Source organism: Centroberyx affinis, unplaced genomic scaffold (genome assembly GCF_046629955.1).
Source record: "Centroberyx affinis isolate AG114_WGS23_722 - 3 ecotype Tasmania unplaced genomic scaffold, CSIRO-AGI_Caff_v1 ptg001619l_1, whole genome shotgun sequence".
Lineage (NCBI taxonomy): Eukaryota > Metazoa > Chordata > Actinopteri > Beryciformes > Berycidae > Centroberyx > Centroberyx affinis.
The window spans coordinates 122,112-137,761 of NW_027280059.1; the positions used below are offsets into that span (position 1 = coordinate 122,112).

At 41.2% G+C, this 15,650-nt stretch overlaps 1 protein-coding gene across 2 annotated transcripts in view; it reads right to left on the bottom strand.

The window, feature by feature from the left end:
• Window positions 1-437: 437 nt before the first annotated feature.
• The window catches only part of cnksr1 (connector enhancer of kinase suppressor of Ras 1), a 30,900-nt gene continuing 15,687 nt past the window's right edge, over window positions 438-15,650 (bottom strand). For both annotated transcript variants that reach the window (XM_071528110.1, XM_071528109.1), the window contains exons 7-21: window positions 12,615-12,674; window positions 9,787-9,855; window positions 9,418-9,546; window positions 8,437-8,555; window positions 7,120-7,259; window positions 6,490-6,665; window positions 6,324-6,357; window positions 5,611-5,786; window positions 4,655-4,728; window positions 4,103-4,174; window positions 3,446-3,519; window positions 3,158-3,219; window positions 2,944-3,034; window positions 2,327-2,508; window positions 438-1,780 (exon numbers count right to left, since the gene is read on the bottom strand). In XM_071528110.1, coding sequence (XP_071384211.1) covers window positions 1,334-1,780; window positions 2,327-2,508; window positions 2,944-3,034; window positions 3,158-3,219; window positions 3,446-3,519; window positions 4,103-4,174; window positions 4,655-4,728; window positions 5,611-5,786; window positions 6,324-6,357; window positions 6,490-6,665; window positions 7,120-7,259; window positions 8,437-8,555; window positions 9,418-9,546; window positions 9,787-9,855; window positions 12,615-12,674 — 1,905 coding nt within the window. In that variant the 3' untranslated portion in view covers window positions 438-1,333. The remainder of the gene's footprint in view (window positions 1,781-2,326; window positions 2,509-2,943; window positions 3,035-3,157; window positions 3,220-3,445; window positions 3,520-4,102; window positions 4,175-4,654; window positions 4,729-5,610; window positions 5,787-6,323; window positions 6,358-6,489; window positions 6,666-7,119; window positions 7,260-8,436; window positions 8,556-9,417; window positions 9,547-9,786; window positions 9,856-12,614; window positions 12,675-15,650) is intronic.

Sequence of the window (15,650 nt, forward strand, 5' to 3'; positions counted from 1 at the left end):
TAGCTCAAAAAGAGCAGGTGGATTTGAAAAGAATAATTTCTAAACCTACTCAGTAAACAGACCTTCGGTAAATGGCTCATAGCAGCTTACACAAGGGGCAAGAAGCAGAGCAACAGAAAAGCTTTGACCTGCTGAAATTTATGCACACACACAAAACACGCACAGAGATGAATGGACATACATATAAATGCATGCATTTTATTATCTGCTCTCTGTCTTGCTCACATCTAGCCTATATACACACATATATCACACACTCATAAGCAAACACACACAAATTTAAAAAATGGGTTTGTTTGTTTGTTTAGTTACGTTGATGTCAACATTCATTGCAGAACTATCTTGGAAAAAGGCACTATGATAGTGATAAAATAGCTGCTTCAACACAGTTTTGTCATTCATCCCCTTTCAGTCAGGAACATCACGACACGTTTCAATGATCATCTCGCTCCATTTTTATTAATATTACTGTCAAAAGGAGAAAGGCTGCCTCTGCCTTCTCAGCACTGCTGTGATTAAGCAGTCACTCATTTGTTCTTCGCTGCATTCATGGTGGGCTTGGCCAATAAGGAACACCACTGAACCATTATATAGTTCAGAAATAAACTGTCATACAGCTCTACATTATGATTCATATACACAGGTCTAATGAGTGGTGAGTTACAGAGAGCCAAGAGGGTGAGCAAAAACTAAAATAGATGATTACCTTGACCAACAAGGTGTTATTACAGTGTTTCTGAAGCGTGATTCAACCTCTCTTTCTGTGCAAAAAGTTTTAAAAGTATACCTTTATTAAGGTAATGTCAATAAACAAATACATATTTATGGTAAAATTGTATTTACATTTAGAGGCATGAATTATAATACAAAGAAATAGGCTACTCATGAAATTCTAAGAAAAATTCTACACAAGTTTTTATCAGTAGAAGAGCAAGACAACCTTAGAATCCCATAAATAGATGCTGTATCTATGAACACAGAATGACACATGGCAAATTGTTCTTTTCTCTGTTGTAGAAAACTTATCAAACTCTTAGATCAGTTCATGTTTTTGTGAGTAAGCGATAAGGCTAAGTCAGGTTTACACTTGCGCAGCCCTACTGTTCCCCACAGAAAACAACAAATGGGCCTGAACTGCATTTCACTCACATTTTTGATCAAAGCACTGATAACAGCAACTTGACTAATCCTTTCCAATGAATCACAACATGGGGCAAAGTGAAATGCAGCTCTTTCACACTACTGCATGACAAACATCTTCCATTTGTCTGACTTTGAGCAACCTTACGTGACATTGAGTCACGTAAGGTTGAGTGACCGTTCCAGCCTGGTCTTAAATGTAGAAGTAGTTCTCTGCAGGTTCTCCGCTCTCCGAGTTATTCGCCATTTCATTCAGCTCTTTCTGTATGGACTCCTGCAGCGATCCCAGAGAAAGTTCTAGCAGTGGGGAGGATTCTGCGGTCGGAGAACCCGGCGCGATCTCCAGGAGAACGTCGGCCGGTTCCGCATCCACTAACTGCTCCCCGTCGCAAAGGCTCAGTCTGCAGGCGCCTTCCGTCTCTGCAATGGCTGTTTCCGTAGCGACCGTTTCCATAGCGACCCTCTCGGCAGGCGTGTCCCGCGCCACGCCGACCGCTTCGTCGGAGGCCCTGAGGACCGCCAGTCTCTCGATTTCTTGACACAGCTCCTCGTTGTGCTCCTTCCACTGACGGAACTTGCCGGCTGTCAGGTCTGAGTCCTCCAGGATCTTGTTGATCTGCTGCAGCTCGGCCTCTTTAGCCTGCAGAGCAAAAGGGCTTCAGTCAGCGCCTAGATGAACTCAAATGAGACACTCCAACCCATCACCTATGCAAAAACTGTCTGATTCAGAACAATTTCCACACTGCAAAATATATCTATCTTAATCAGTTTTATTATTATTTTATCTAGTATTAAATCTTAAAATCTTTTTTTCCCTTAAAACAAGCAAAAATGAATCTGCCAGGGTTTGAGATCATTCCATAGATTTCCACTACAGATTAACTAGAAGAATTTTCTTGAATCAAGTGACTTAATCTAGATACTAGTGGAGAGATCTGCTATATTTTGAAAGCACATCGAATATAAGATTTCAAGACTCAACAATAAACAATAGGCCTAACAGCAGAATTTCTAATTGGCCAAGGCTACACTTAGTTGATTTGTCTATATGTCAGAAAAAGTAGCAGAGTGAAGGTGCTTGACTAGTGACAGCATTTTGTTATGTGGCTTGTTGCTTGGACAGGGAAGGGTAACCTGGGCCATGGTTTAGGTCCAACCTGATGAATTAGACGGCGTTTCTCCTGACCTTAAGCGTGCTCTGCAGGGCGCGGAGCGTGTGCGCCTTCTCGTTGATGACAGGGTTCTTATTGCGTCGAATGAACGATTTCCTGAAGTGGTCGTGTGTCAGCGGCTGCTCATGGCCAATCAGAGACACTCCTCCTTCCTTCAGTTTGTTGAACAGCATGCCCATCTCATCCACTGGGGCACCTATGGAGGGATGGGCAGGGAAGAGAAGAATGAGGAAATTAAGACGGGGAGGTGACAGGAGAAAGAGATGGAATGAGAAAGAAAGAGGGAGAGTTGGTTGGGGGCGTTGGATGACAATATCACACAGACATAAAACAGTTATGAATTATTAATTTGCAGGAAGTAGATTGGGCACATTATCCTCAGGGAGAGTCAAGAAAATAACATGTCATGATGAAGATGACTCGAAAACACCAATTATTAAAACATGTATCAGAGAAACACCGACTTTATAGATTAATGTAATAAATCACTGAGAGAGAGAGAGAGAGAGAGAGAGAGAGAAAGAGAGAGAGAAAGAGAGAGAAAGCAAAAGCAAAAGCAAAAGCAAAAGCAAAAGCAAAAGAGTAAGCAAGAAAGAGAGATGAGAGAGACAAGAGAGAGAGTCCTCTGTACCTGTTCCTTTGCTGCCCCCTGTTGCAGGACTTGATAATGGCACCTTGGTCTTCTTTCCCTTGGGACGAGGCAGAGTGTTGGACTGCATTTTCTGAGGCACAACGCAAACACACAACAGTGATTTGAATGGTACCCATACATGTGTATATGAGTCTGAGTGTGCATCTGTGTGTGTGTGTGTGTGTGTGTGTGTGTGTGTGTGTAATCTTTGCACCTTGTTCCTCCTGCGGGGTGAAGGCGACCTCTCATCCTCTGATTCTGTCTCGCTGTAGCATTCTGCTCACAAATAAACACTGGCGTTATATTCATGGCATTACCTCAATATATTACAATATGTTGGCAACATTGGTGTGTAGGCACAACTGGTACAGTACATTCAACTTGGTTAGATGTAGTCTATGGCATAGTTATGGCTTACTGGGTAGAGAATGGCACATTTAACTGCATAATTGGTGATCCAGAGTCAGTTATAGGAAAGAATATAAGAAGAACGTCTCCCTACCCTCTTCACTATCTGGTGGGTCAGTGTGGAACTTCTTGTGCTTCTGAATGGCTGTAATCAGACAGTTGATCCATCTGGAGAAACAAAAAAACAACAATAAAGATAACTGACTTAGACAAATCAAGCGAGCATTATCCATAAATCTATTTTTACAACAATCAATCAGCTACAATAAATTCACAAGTCAGTGTTTCTGAGTTGTTTTTTGTTTCTATAATGTCTGCAAGCAATCAGATTTCCTGATATCATCTATCCAGCAGTGATCATCATTTCCCACAGTGCAAAAACAGGGTCAGACACTTAAGTAGGACAACTATGTAGTTTAGTCCTGTCTATCTGTAGGGGGCAGTGTAGACTAATATTTCATATGACTGATATCAGTGTATTCACTACTAGCAAAACATGAATGAAGACATTGTACTCAGGGCAAGAGATCATTACAGTCATAAACCTCTTAATCCTGATCCTCCTTTAGTTCATCCAACATCATACAGATGCTCTTTGGAATTGATCAATTAAGTGAGAAGTCTAGTATCGGTGGCTATACTTTGATTTCTCAAGGGGATCACAGTGGCATAAAACTGCTATAGATCATATAGATAGATAGATAGATAGATAGATAGATGTAGGTTGGAGTTTGTAATTCATCCTACTCACTTGCTCATGTCACTGACATTGTCAGCAGCGAAGAAGAAGGTCTGAAATCGTTGGTGGCACATTTTGAACACACTTGTGGAGAGAAAACACAAACATGAAACAAGTCTCAGGACACAGGAAGCTCATCTCAGACAAATTAAAACACATCAATCAAGTAGACAGGCACACACACGCACAAATGCACGCACGCTCTCTCTCACACACAAACACACAGATTTCCTGTCTCCTTTCTCAGTAGTGACAGCAGTCCACGACTTCATAAATCAGCTATTGCCTCCATAAGATTACGCTTTAACCGGTACAATCGTATCACATTTGAAAACAGAGGGAGTTTTTTGCACTGTTGCAAGCATTCAGCTATATAATTAGATTGCACTGAGCCAAGACACATCTTTCACTGTGCAAAGGAACAATAATGTTAGCGTTTCAAATTACCCTGTTATGCCTCAGTGATTAGAATAGACATTTCAGTTACAAACTGACAACTGGCACACATGTTCTTAGATAAAATCTTAAACAGCGCAGGCGTTTAAACACTGAGTCTATCCTTACTATTTCCTCTTGTGCTCTCCGGCACTCTCAATGCTGTAGCTGGCTATCTGGACCAGACCCTCTGCTTTCTCCTCCTGAGGACACAAACACACAAACACATCACCTATCAATACAGCAAGTCTAGACCAAATACAATGAGAGGAATAGCAAAATCAGAAATGTGTGACATATATGTAACATTTGAAGAGTGACTCGTACAAAATGATTAATAGCACGAAATTAAAACAATCCATGCTACTTTCAAAAGCACAGGGAAAAATACCTTGGTTATAAAAATTATAACACCATTAAAAACTTTGTCTATATTTTAGAGATATTGAATGATGAACTTTAGGTAAATGGATATTTGTATTTAACTCATATGTAACTCATATTCCAGCCTATGATGAAACAGGACTGAGTGCATGTGTCCACAATTACACTGTGATATTGCCCCTGTCAAAAAGATGAATGTAGCAGATTACACGTTTGATAAAGAAAAATAAATTCAATTCCCTCACATACACCCTGTGGCTTTGGAAGGAAAAACAATGACTCAGAATAATCTTTTAAAATTGCTTGAAGCTTATTTCTAAGATCTGCACAAATCCTTCCTACCCCAAAATAGGATTTGGAGCAAAGTAAAGCAACAGTAAACCGAGAAGATGCTACTTTCTGGGATAAAAGCAGCAGAAGAGTAGGACCAAAACAACTTTGATTTATCTTTTTAAGAGGGTTTCAAAGATCCAACTTGATTTATTTGGTACTGAAGATAACATTTATTTAACTCCAAGTCTTTCCACATGAAAGTCTCCAGAGGTTATGCTTAAAATGCTACAAGCAGCGATAATCCATAGTCCCTCCATACCTGCTTGAAAGCGAAGATAAATATCCTGAGATGTGATTGTGATATGGCCACTCTGACATTTCTGTTCTAATTATTATAAAACCAAATGATCCTGTCCCCATGGCCCCACCTGCTGGCTGGTGTACCAGTAGAGGGACGGCCCCTTGAGGACGAACCAGAAGCGCTGCCACTTCTGGGTGAGGAAAACGCTGCTCTCCTTCCTCTTCTTCCACAGCCAGCCGTCACAGTCGGGACGTCCCAGCTCACGGCACGACACGCGGCGCCGACTCAGAGCCGTCGTCATACCTGGGAGGATGGGAGAAGGGCATGATGAGTCACTGATATTTCAGAGGGATCAACCAACACTGGAGCAGGACTGTAGTACTTGAGACTAGCTGGTCTACCTGGTCCACCTTCATTTATTTTCCCAGCATGACAATCAATGTAAGGGTCTGTGTATAGCTTATAATGGTCCTCAAACTTTTATGCATTGATTAGTCAAAATCCTATGCATTAATTACCTGGTTGTTGAAGGGTATAGTGCAGAGCAAACGCAGATCGATCTACGTCTCTGCTGATCCTTAAGAAACTCCTTATTTTTACATTTGGAAAGCCAGGTACACTGTTTAATAACTATTTACAGTATGTCTTGGTCTTGAATGGGACTCAATTTGCTCTAGTCTTGGTCTTTACCCCTTGGTCTCGACCCCCTTTGGACCTGGTCTTGACTCTAATTGGACTGGAACTGGTCTTGGAATTGACTAGGACTTGACCAAGGTGGTCTTGACACCAGCCATGCACTAGATTGTTCTGCTTATATACTATTACATCATAAAATTTTACCTTTTGTCGAGTTCTTCTTTGGTTCCTTATTCTCCTGAAAAGAGAAACTGAGTTCATTCCTATTGATACATCTGTATTTTGACTAGCAACAATAATAAGCAAAGCATCATAGTTGAAACTAAAATGTCTGGCAGTGAATCTTCGTATGGTTTTATTTTCCTCTCACCGTGTGTCCCACCATTTCAGGGCAGGAACTGACGCTAGCTCGTCCCTGGGTGACTCCCAGGGGGGAAGAACTTCTGGGTGACACTGATCCTCGCGGAGAGAGACTTCTGGGCGACAGCGACCCGTCTCTCCTGGGTCCGGGGGAGAGCCTTGAACTGTCCAAACCCTCAGACTCCACTGATAAACACACACACACGTGAAAACCCTGCATAAAGCAAGCCAGCACAGCACTCGGACAGAAACTCAACACAAGTTCCAGACCTGGGTGAAATTCTGACCTGCAAAAATTCCTGTTTTAACCTTAGTAGTTAAAATATTACTATTTAGCACAGCAGGATAATTCACATTGAATTTGTTTCAGGTGCCAATAGTCTTTTACACAGTCTAAAGCATTCCTCCTCACTATAGTGTCCTAGTTGGCAAACCTCACTGATCTGCATGGTACTACTAGCACTACTACTGTAAATCCACTGAGCTAATTGCTATTCTGACTATTTCAACAGAAACTTTAATAGAGACTAATGCTTTTAGTGGCCAATCTCAGCCATCTGATGTCACCGTTTCTATTCCCTTTTAAGGAAAGGAAAGGTCTAGCAGAAGTTGTGGCCTGAGTTTCCTCCGCACTTCTCACCTGACAGTGACGACAGCCCCCCCTGCTGGTTTTGGTGTGAAGTGACAGTCAGACTGCCTTCTAGCCCCCTGTCAGAGGACAGCTCTGACTCCTCCTGTCCCATAGGCCGCGGAGGTACCTCTGGCCCGTGGATGGCCTTCCTGGATGATAAGTATGGGAAGAGGAGTGGAACAACTTAACTATCACAGGGAAACAAACTGGTCACAACACCAACTTTGCATCACATACAGGACATCATCTGACATTATGTAAATCACTCAAGAAATGGCACGTTTCATCCCTCAATCTACTATCAATAGCATAACAAAAAGAGTCCTGGGCACATTAGCTCTGCTCAATAGTGGAACTAGAGTACAGTAGGAGGCACAGAGGCACACCGCCAATTACGTTTTTAGTGATGGCGCAACGAGGCTTCAGAACATAAAAAAAATCATTGTAAAAAGGATAAAACATGACTCTAAACTGCTTTTAGTCTAATAGAGTTTCTACTTGGATGAATTTGTTATTCACTCAGAGAAACAGAGGAGTTGTAGAGTATGACAATATGACAGGATTATTTACAGCCTTAATGCACCATGCCCCCCTGCTCCCTCTATTTGTTTCACTGCTTTCCTTCATCTCTCACTCTTTCTCTGCCTCTCCATTACTCCTTTCCCTCCCTTCTCCTGTCTCTCTTCCCCTCCCCTTTTTATATTTCTTTTTATCTATCCCAGCCTCCCTTTTTCTTCATCTCACTCCTCATCTCCTCCGTTCCTCTCATTTCCAGGCAGTCGTGGGTTGTGGACATGCATTATGGCCTTTATGGCATTTGCAGCATGACCTCATCACAAAGGTCAAAAGGGTTTGTGGGAGAGAGGAAACACATTTTTTCTGAGATTTAGCTCTACTGAGTTAATCCTGGGTGATTCAGGCAAGCAAACTTACTTCCAACCTGCTTCGCTTGCATGCTGGGATTCAGGCAGAGTAATAAAGCTTGTAAATAGACTTGCTGAAGGAAGCAATGAGTTGCACATGCCCTTTGGTTATGGGGGACATGAAATGGCTTAATTCCAATTATCAGGACAGAATGTATATGAGATGAGAAACCCAGATAGTAGATACAAGAAAGACAGCAGGATTTTCCTCTGAGGAATTGACTTGTTTACATACGATTATAACCATTTATATTGCAAATTACAACAATATGTGTTGTTTTACAATACTTTTGCTTACATTTCATATTTTGAAGATTTTGTATTTTGGTCATACAAGCATTCCACTTGTTGTAATGACCTCCTTTATCAAGGATTATTGCAAGATTATACTGTATGTTCTCACCTAAAAGACAAGGACCTGACAGAAGCCGCTACCCTCTCAAATATGGAGTGCCTCTGATTCTCCTCCTCCTCCTCCTCCTCTTCCTCCTGCTCTTCTTCCTCTTCCTCCTCTTCCTCCTTCTGAAAAGAAAATAAGCAGAGATACACGCATGTGAGTGTGCATACACGTGCAAGTGTGTGTGTGTGTGTTTGTGTAATTAGGGGCAAGTTGAGGGTAAGGAGGCGGATGTCATGTGGATTGTAATGGCTGCCTTTTCCTCAGGGCTCCTTCCACGCGCTCTGTGGCTTAGGAGATGAGAAAACAACACAGACAAAATACACGCACACACACTCATGCACACACACTCACATAAACACACAGTCCCTGACACTCTTGCTAGAAGCAGGACATCTTGCAAGGGCAATAAGGAGTGATACACACAGCTGATTCACATTTCCCTGTATGTGTTCTCTCACCCCTACGGCGGCAACCAGATTTGAGATTATCATGGCTATGGTCACAAGGGGGTGTGAAATACGCAGTGTGTGTGTGTGTGTGTGTGTGTGTCTGGGGTGCAATGTGTTAGTTAGTTCAAAGACAAAACACAGTTGGCATGGTAAAGACTACTGAGAGCATGTTGGGAAGCGGAAGTGGTCATGGAAACAGATCCCAAGGGTCAGGAAGAGGAAATCGAAGAGGGGATTCCTGTGAATGGAGACTACAGGCTCCTCCTACCTAAACCATGTAAACACACCAAGGTAGTTCCAGAAAGATTTGACTTGATGTGTGACTTTCACCTCTGGATCAGATTATCCTTTATTGAATGTCAATAGCAGTGCAGAATGTGCACATAAAAAAAACTACAGATCGCTGGTTAGGGGTTTCACCCGCTATACAACTGAGCATTGTTTTGTTTGATATAATATAATCATGCTTTTCACTGACTATATTCAGAGAAGTTAATACAGTTGATGGAGGGATGAGGTGAGTGGAGGAGGTGACCTGTGGAGAGGCGGGCTTCTGGACTGTGTCTCTGCGTCGAAGAGACCCGGGGATCTTCTTCAGGACCAGAGTCACTCCACTGGGATTCTCCTGGAGCTTCTTCACCAGGTTAGCTCTGCTCCAGCCCACCTGATGCACCAAAACAGATTGAAGGTTATCAGTTCTGAGTTAGAAACACTTTACAAGTACAATAAATGTACAAGATTTTGTCTCAATGAGAAATTGACATCTTCTCGTCAAATTGATAGCTTTAAACTTACAGCATTTCACAGTACATACTGACACAAATGGACCACACATATAATGCAATGGGACAGTGCAAGACATACCATGCATATCCATGCATACACACAACACGAAGACACTCACCACTATCTGGCCATTGACTTGAATAACTTCATCACCAGCCAAGATCTTCTCACAGAATTCAGCTGGAGACTGCAAAAGGAAATGGGCAAAAAACACAAATAAGGACTCAGAACAAACAGCCTCAGCCAATATCTCTCACTGTAACTTGGTATAACTTAATGTTTTAGGCATTTAGCTGATGCTCTTATCCACAGTGATGAGTAAGAGATGAGCAATGAGTGACCAGGTAGGGATTCAGTGATTTTGCTCAATGACATTTCGACAGCTCCTTGGCTGTTGATACACATTTATACATATAAACATAAAAATGTTTTGAATCTGTGACCTTCTGATTGTGGGGCTCAAGCTATCAGGTCATCCTGCCACCCTACCTCACCCTATATGTATGGCTTAGCTGTAAGGCCCGTACATAATGGATTACTGTCTTAGCTCTTCAACAGTGCGACTACAGACTACATAAATGGAAAATGTTCCCTAAAGCAGAATTAATATTATTCCTATGATCTGACACAGCTTAGTCTTGATTTGCAAACTTTAAAGTGTTTCTCAGGGCTAGAAATGATCCAAGACCCTGCTGATGTTGTCCTCATTCCTTATGGTGATCCACTGACAGTGAATGGGATAGTGAATTTGTGGACACAGTGACGGTCCCCAGGGTGCTTTTATCATGATATGAGCTCTATTTCTGGTCATAACTGTGAGGCATTACAATTAATAAAGCTTGCTTAAATATAAAAGTTCACACAAATAGTCTGAAAATCCTGTCTCTTGCTGGCATCATCCTAAGTTGCTCATGTTGATAAATATTTATTGAATTGTTGAAGATTACATGGATGACAAATGTGATTTCTCTGTGTGTGTGTGTGTGTGTGTGTGTGTGTGTGCATGTCTGTTAGAGTGTGTGTAGAAAAGGCTTGTAACATGCATTTACCATAATCATACTTTATCCTTTTATCTCAATTTGATCCCTATCTTCACATCCCTCTTTCTCTCTCCTGCTTGCTCTCTGTTTCTCCCTCTATCTGTTTCTCCCTCTTTCGTTATCTCTCATTGGCAGTCAGTCATAGTGATGTAACTGCAGTAGCAGGGGAGTCTAGATTACTCTGTTGCTGACATCATGGAAAAATAACATCTCCATCTCTCTGTCCCACAGGAGAGCTACTCTAGCACAAATTTTACAAGCTCTCCTTGCTCTCACTGGTAAACACTCCTCTATCCTTCCATCCCTCCCTTGTTGATTTCACAAGCCCCCTGATCTCTCTCTTCCCCCCTCTGATCTCTAGCTCTCTCTCTGAAATTATGCATCTGTGCTCCGTCCACAGGCCGCTTTCATTTTCCCACAGAAGCTTTTATGCATATTGTGAGGTGGGATAATAACAACCAAATTAATGCAAACTAAATTAAACATGATCAATTAAGTAAACCAACTGATCACTTTTAATATAATAACTGAACTTATACTTGAATTAATCCCCTTTACTGGATTGGGACTTTCCCTGCGCGTGTGAAACTTTCCAGTTTAACGGTCAAAAACTATGAATAAATAAAACTAAGTATGACCATCAAATTATTCAGCAGGGACACATCTCCTTGAGTTGTACTGTAACAATCCAAACTTAGTTTCATTAAGCTGTTAAATAATGGTCATTAATTGTCTATTCTTTTGAAATAGCTACTCCCCAGTAATAATCCAAATTCAGTATGGTATGCATTAGCAATATTAAAGTGGGCCTGCAACAATATTATTTGTTTAACAGATATGGCTGCAGGGAGCTGACTGGTAAACAGGGTCTGAATCTGTACTTATATTTCTATATTCCTGATAAAAAGTGGTGTAATGATAACAGTTTATCAAAATTGCAAATAAATTTGTACGTTCTGTGTATTGTGTAGTCGAAATTATAAAGGGGATTCATCATATTTACTACATTAAGAACAGAACGGACAAATATTGTTCCTTGTGAATAAGAAAATGCAGCAACTGATAACGTGCATAGATATTGTAAGGTATGATATATTGTGAATTGATATGCAAGATATTTCTGTTTTCACATGCAGTTCAGAGTGTTGTTGTTCGGTCCAAGCAGGCTTATATCATCTTAGAATGGATGTTTATTTACAGCACAAGGGTTCAATTCAGTGATACAAGCCATCAGCTAAAAATAATACATCACAAGTGGACTTCCAAGGGGATTTCTGCCTGGTTCATAGCTGATATTTCATCTCGTGGTTCCATATTAAATGAAGCAAAATTAAAATTTCAAAGTTCAACTGTGCAGCGCAGAATTCATAACATCAAGAACAGCGTTGTGTATGGATTCTCCTGTCACATACAGTTTGCTTCATTGGATTTGTAACTTCTTTATCATTGTCACAGAAGAGAGTCACATTATTTGAAAAAGAGCCAGAAAATGTTTTTGGGTTAGCTGAAAATGTTTTTGGCTTAAATCAGACTGGGAGCAATTTGAAAAATCCCCTTTTTCATTTTTGCAGTTTATAACTGACCTCCCCCATTATAGATTCAGTTCCTTCCCTATTTTAGACAGACAAATGTCAGCGGTTGACCTCAAGTCAGACAGCCAAGAGAACCAGTTAAGAGTGAAAGCTTGTAAGATATTAGCCTCAGTGTAACCGAAGAGCTTTTGAGTCTAACCCAAAGCTCTTTCAGGGGCTCATGGAGAGAGACTCAGGTTAACCTTTTGGTCTGGAGGAGTGCTGCTCTTCTGAGGGTTGCTAAGAGCACCGACACGTCAGCGGTGGTTAACCCTGTAAGACTTGTGAGTCAAGAGTCAGCAGTGAATGAAGGAAAGTGAGTGAGAGAGTCTGACCTCAGCAGCGGTTCCGGTCACAAAATGGTTACTGGAACCTGTTGACGTTATCTCAATACCCTGCGGAGAGAGAGAGAGAGAGAGAGAGAGAGAGAGAGAGAGAGAGAGAGAGAGAGAGAGAGAGAGAGATGTTAAATTTTAAACCAGAGACAGGTGAACACTGGGACTCAGTCAGAACTTTTGTAATAGTTTGTCTATTGTGTTTAGTGATTCAACATTTACTTATATTTACTTATTATTTAAATCTGAGGCATGTAGCTGATGCTTTCGTCCAGAGTGACTTACAATGATTGCAACAGTGGAATAAGCTTCAATGCCTACGTATATCACCAAAAAACAATCAAAACTAAGGAGTACAAAAGTCCTTAGAATAGTCCTGTTTTAGAGCATAACGAGTATGTAAGAGCAAGTGCTAGGAAAATAAATAAAGTAAGAGCCAAAGAGAGCGATAGAAGAGATTTCTTAAAGAGCAAATACAGTGAGCAGAGAAGGGGAGAGGGCCATGTGAGGGACTTTGCCATACAGAATGTATGGCAAAGTCCATGTTTCGCACATCATAAATTACCCATCCTAATGTACACAATAATGCTGCTTTATCCTGTTATTCTCAATCACTATTGGATTCTAAGGGGATATTGATGTCTGTCTCCAGATGTATTGATGGTTCAGCCCTTTAATTACCTATCAGCCTGCCCTGATTGTTATTTTAAGTCACGGTGGGCATGGGGAGAGCCAAATAATCACACCACAAGAAGCCTGTAGCACAAATCAATACATATCACATGACACCAGAACCCTGATTGGATTTAAACAGGCATATGACCCTAATGTCTGTATTAAAAAGCGCCTAAGAAACCATTCCCTCCTATCATACTACTAGCCAATTGCCAGCCACCTGTATACCTAATAAGTTATCAACATATCTGCTGATAAGTTTTTCTCGGTTATATTTGCGTAGGGTGCAACCCATTACTGTTCATCATGGCGTCTTAAAAGCTGTAGCCACAAACTTCAAATTGGACCTCAAAATATCACGAGGTTATGTTACACACAGCTACTGCATGACCCCACAGGTATAACCTTTGGACAGAGAGACAGCTGATCAATGTGTTGCCTTAAGACCCAATCAATAATGTGTTCCTAATTTTTTTCAATTTTGGTGACATCTTTATTGCTAAGCGCTCATAGCTCTGGTGTTTCTGCACTGCTCTTCTCACAGATCACTTGGCATTCAAACAGTGACTCCAGTACTGTGACGTCTTTCTCCTTGGATTTACTGTTGATGCAGTTTGAGTTTCTGCAGTTTTGCTTTTTTCTTTGTCTGTTCAGCCATGATGGCTATTGCTGCTCATGCTAACTACCCAGTTCCTCTTCTATTTATTCTAAACACATCGCTATTGCGGTTGCCAAAAACATAAAACACATAATTTCCTGTGTTTTTCCCAGGAAAAACCTACCCACTACCAGGTGTTTAGAACAGCAAATGCACAGTATATGCTTTCATGAACTGAGTATAGGTTGAGTCACTATTGTGTTATATCAGTCGGCAACATAGACTAGCCAAACAGACATTTATTTACACTGAATGTACAAATCATTAGGGTCATCTTCCTCATATTAAGTTGCAGCCACTTTTGCACAATCCACATCTCTTGTCTCAAAGCTTAAAATCCTTCTCCAACTCGTCTGCTTCTCTTTATCTACATCTCCTCCTTTGTGACTGGTGTAGATTTAATTCAGGAAATCAATATGGGATAAATGGCTTTTACCTGGATTCACCTCATCAGTGTACTTCATGAAAAGAGTGTCCCTGATATTTTGTACATTCAGTCTATGAATAATGATGACTCTTTCTGTCTCTTTCACTCTGTCCTTCTCTAAACTGACATTACTCTTAACTTTGACTCTCATCCTTTTAGAAAACAGACCTTGTTATCAGCGATTCACTCCAATCAATTGATCTGCGTCAGCAAAGAATAATCAGGTTTTGCTGCTATTTGTTGAGCACATCTGTAGAAATTAGTTACTTCGACTGAAGGATAATAGTGAAGTGTTTCCCCCAATAATACAGCTAACACTCACTCCTCCTACACACCCATACCCACCCACCCACCCACACACACACACACACACACACACACACGTACGCATGCAAGCACGCATCCACAAACACAAATGTATGTCTCTGTCGAAGCACCGAAGAGAAAAGAACAGAAGAGATGAAGTGAAGCTGGAAAATGTGCCTCTAGCTGTGCAGATCACACTAATTGCAAATGATTAGGAAGGACAATCAAGAAAGTGAAAGCCCTCCTGATGCTTTGTGCCGCCCTTGTACACCCAGCACAAGGAACTGAGACTGCTATTATCATCTAACCTGAGAGATGGGTTGAGCATACAAAAGGGGGAAGGGAATTGAAAACATGTCCTGAACAAAATTGCTCTTTAGAAAATGCTATGGTGAAAACAAGACGACACAAGGGGAGGTAAATAACAGGAGAAGAAGAGAGAGCTATAATTGTTGTACTGTGTGGATAGAAGGCTAGGCCATTGAGAGAGGAGAAGAGGCAGGAAGAGAAAGGAGTGTATGAGCCAGTAGACAAGGTTGGAAATGAAAGTCTGAGAAGGAAAAAAACTGAAGTATATGAATAGAGCAGGGCACAGAGAGAGCCTTGAGTTGCACGAAAGAAACGATGAGTGGAACCAAATGATGATGGAAACCTCCAGACGACGACGAAGGCAGGAATGGAACAGTGAAAACGACAGAGAGCAAGAGAAGAGAGGATACATAGAGAAGGAGTGTTGTTGACTATCAATAAACTGGTGATAAGGCGATAGAAGGAGGAGGAGGGGTGGTGGAGAGACTTGAGGAGCGTTGAAATGGTAAAAAGTGAAATAATTAACAGAGTATCTAATTGAGTGAGCAGATAGCTAGACAGAGTTAGAGAGCACATTAGAGAGAAAAAATTATTAAACTGATCAGTACATACAACTGGTTTACAACAGTGGCTCTCAAATGTTTTCATGTCACAGAGGCAC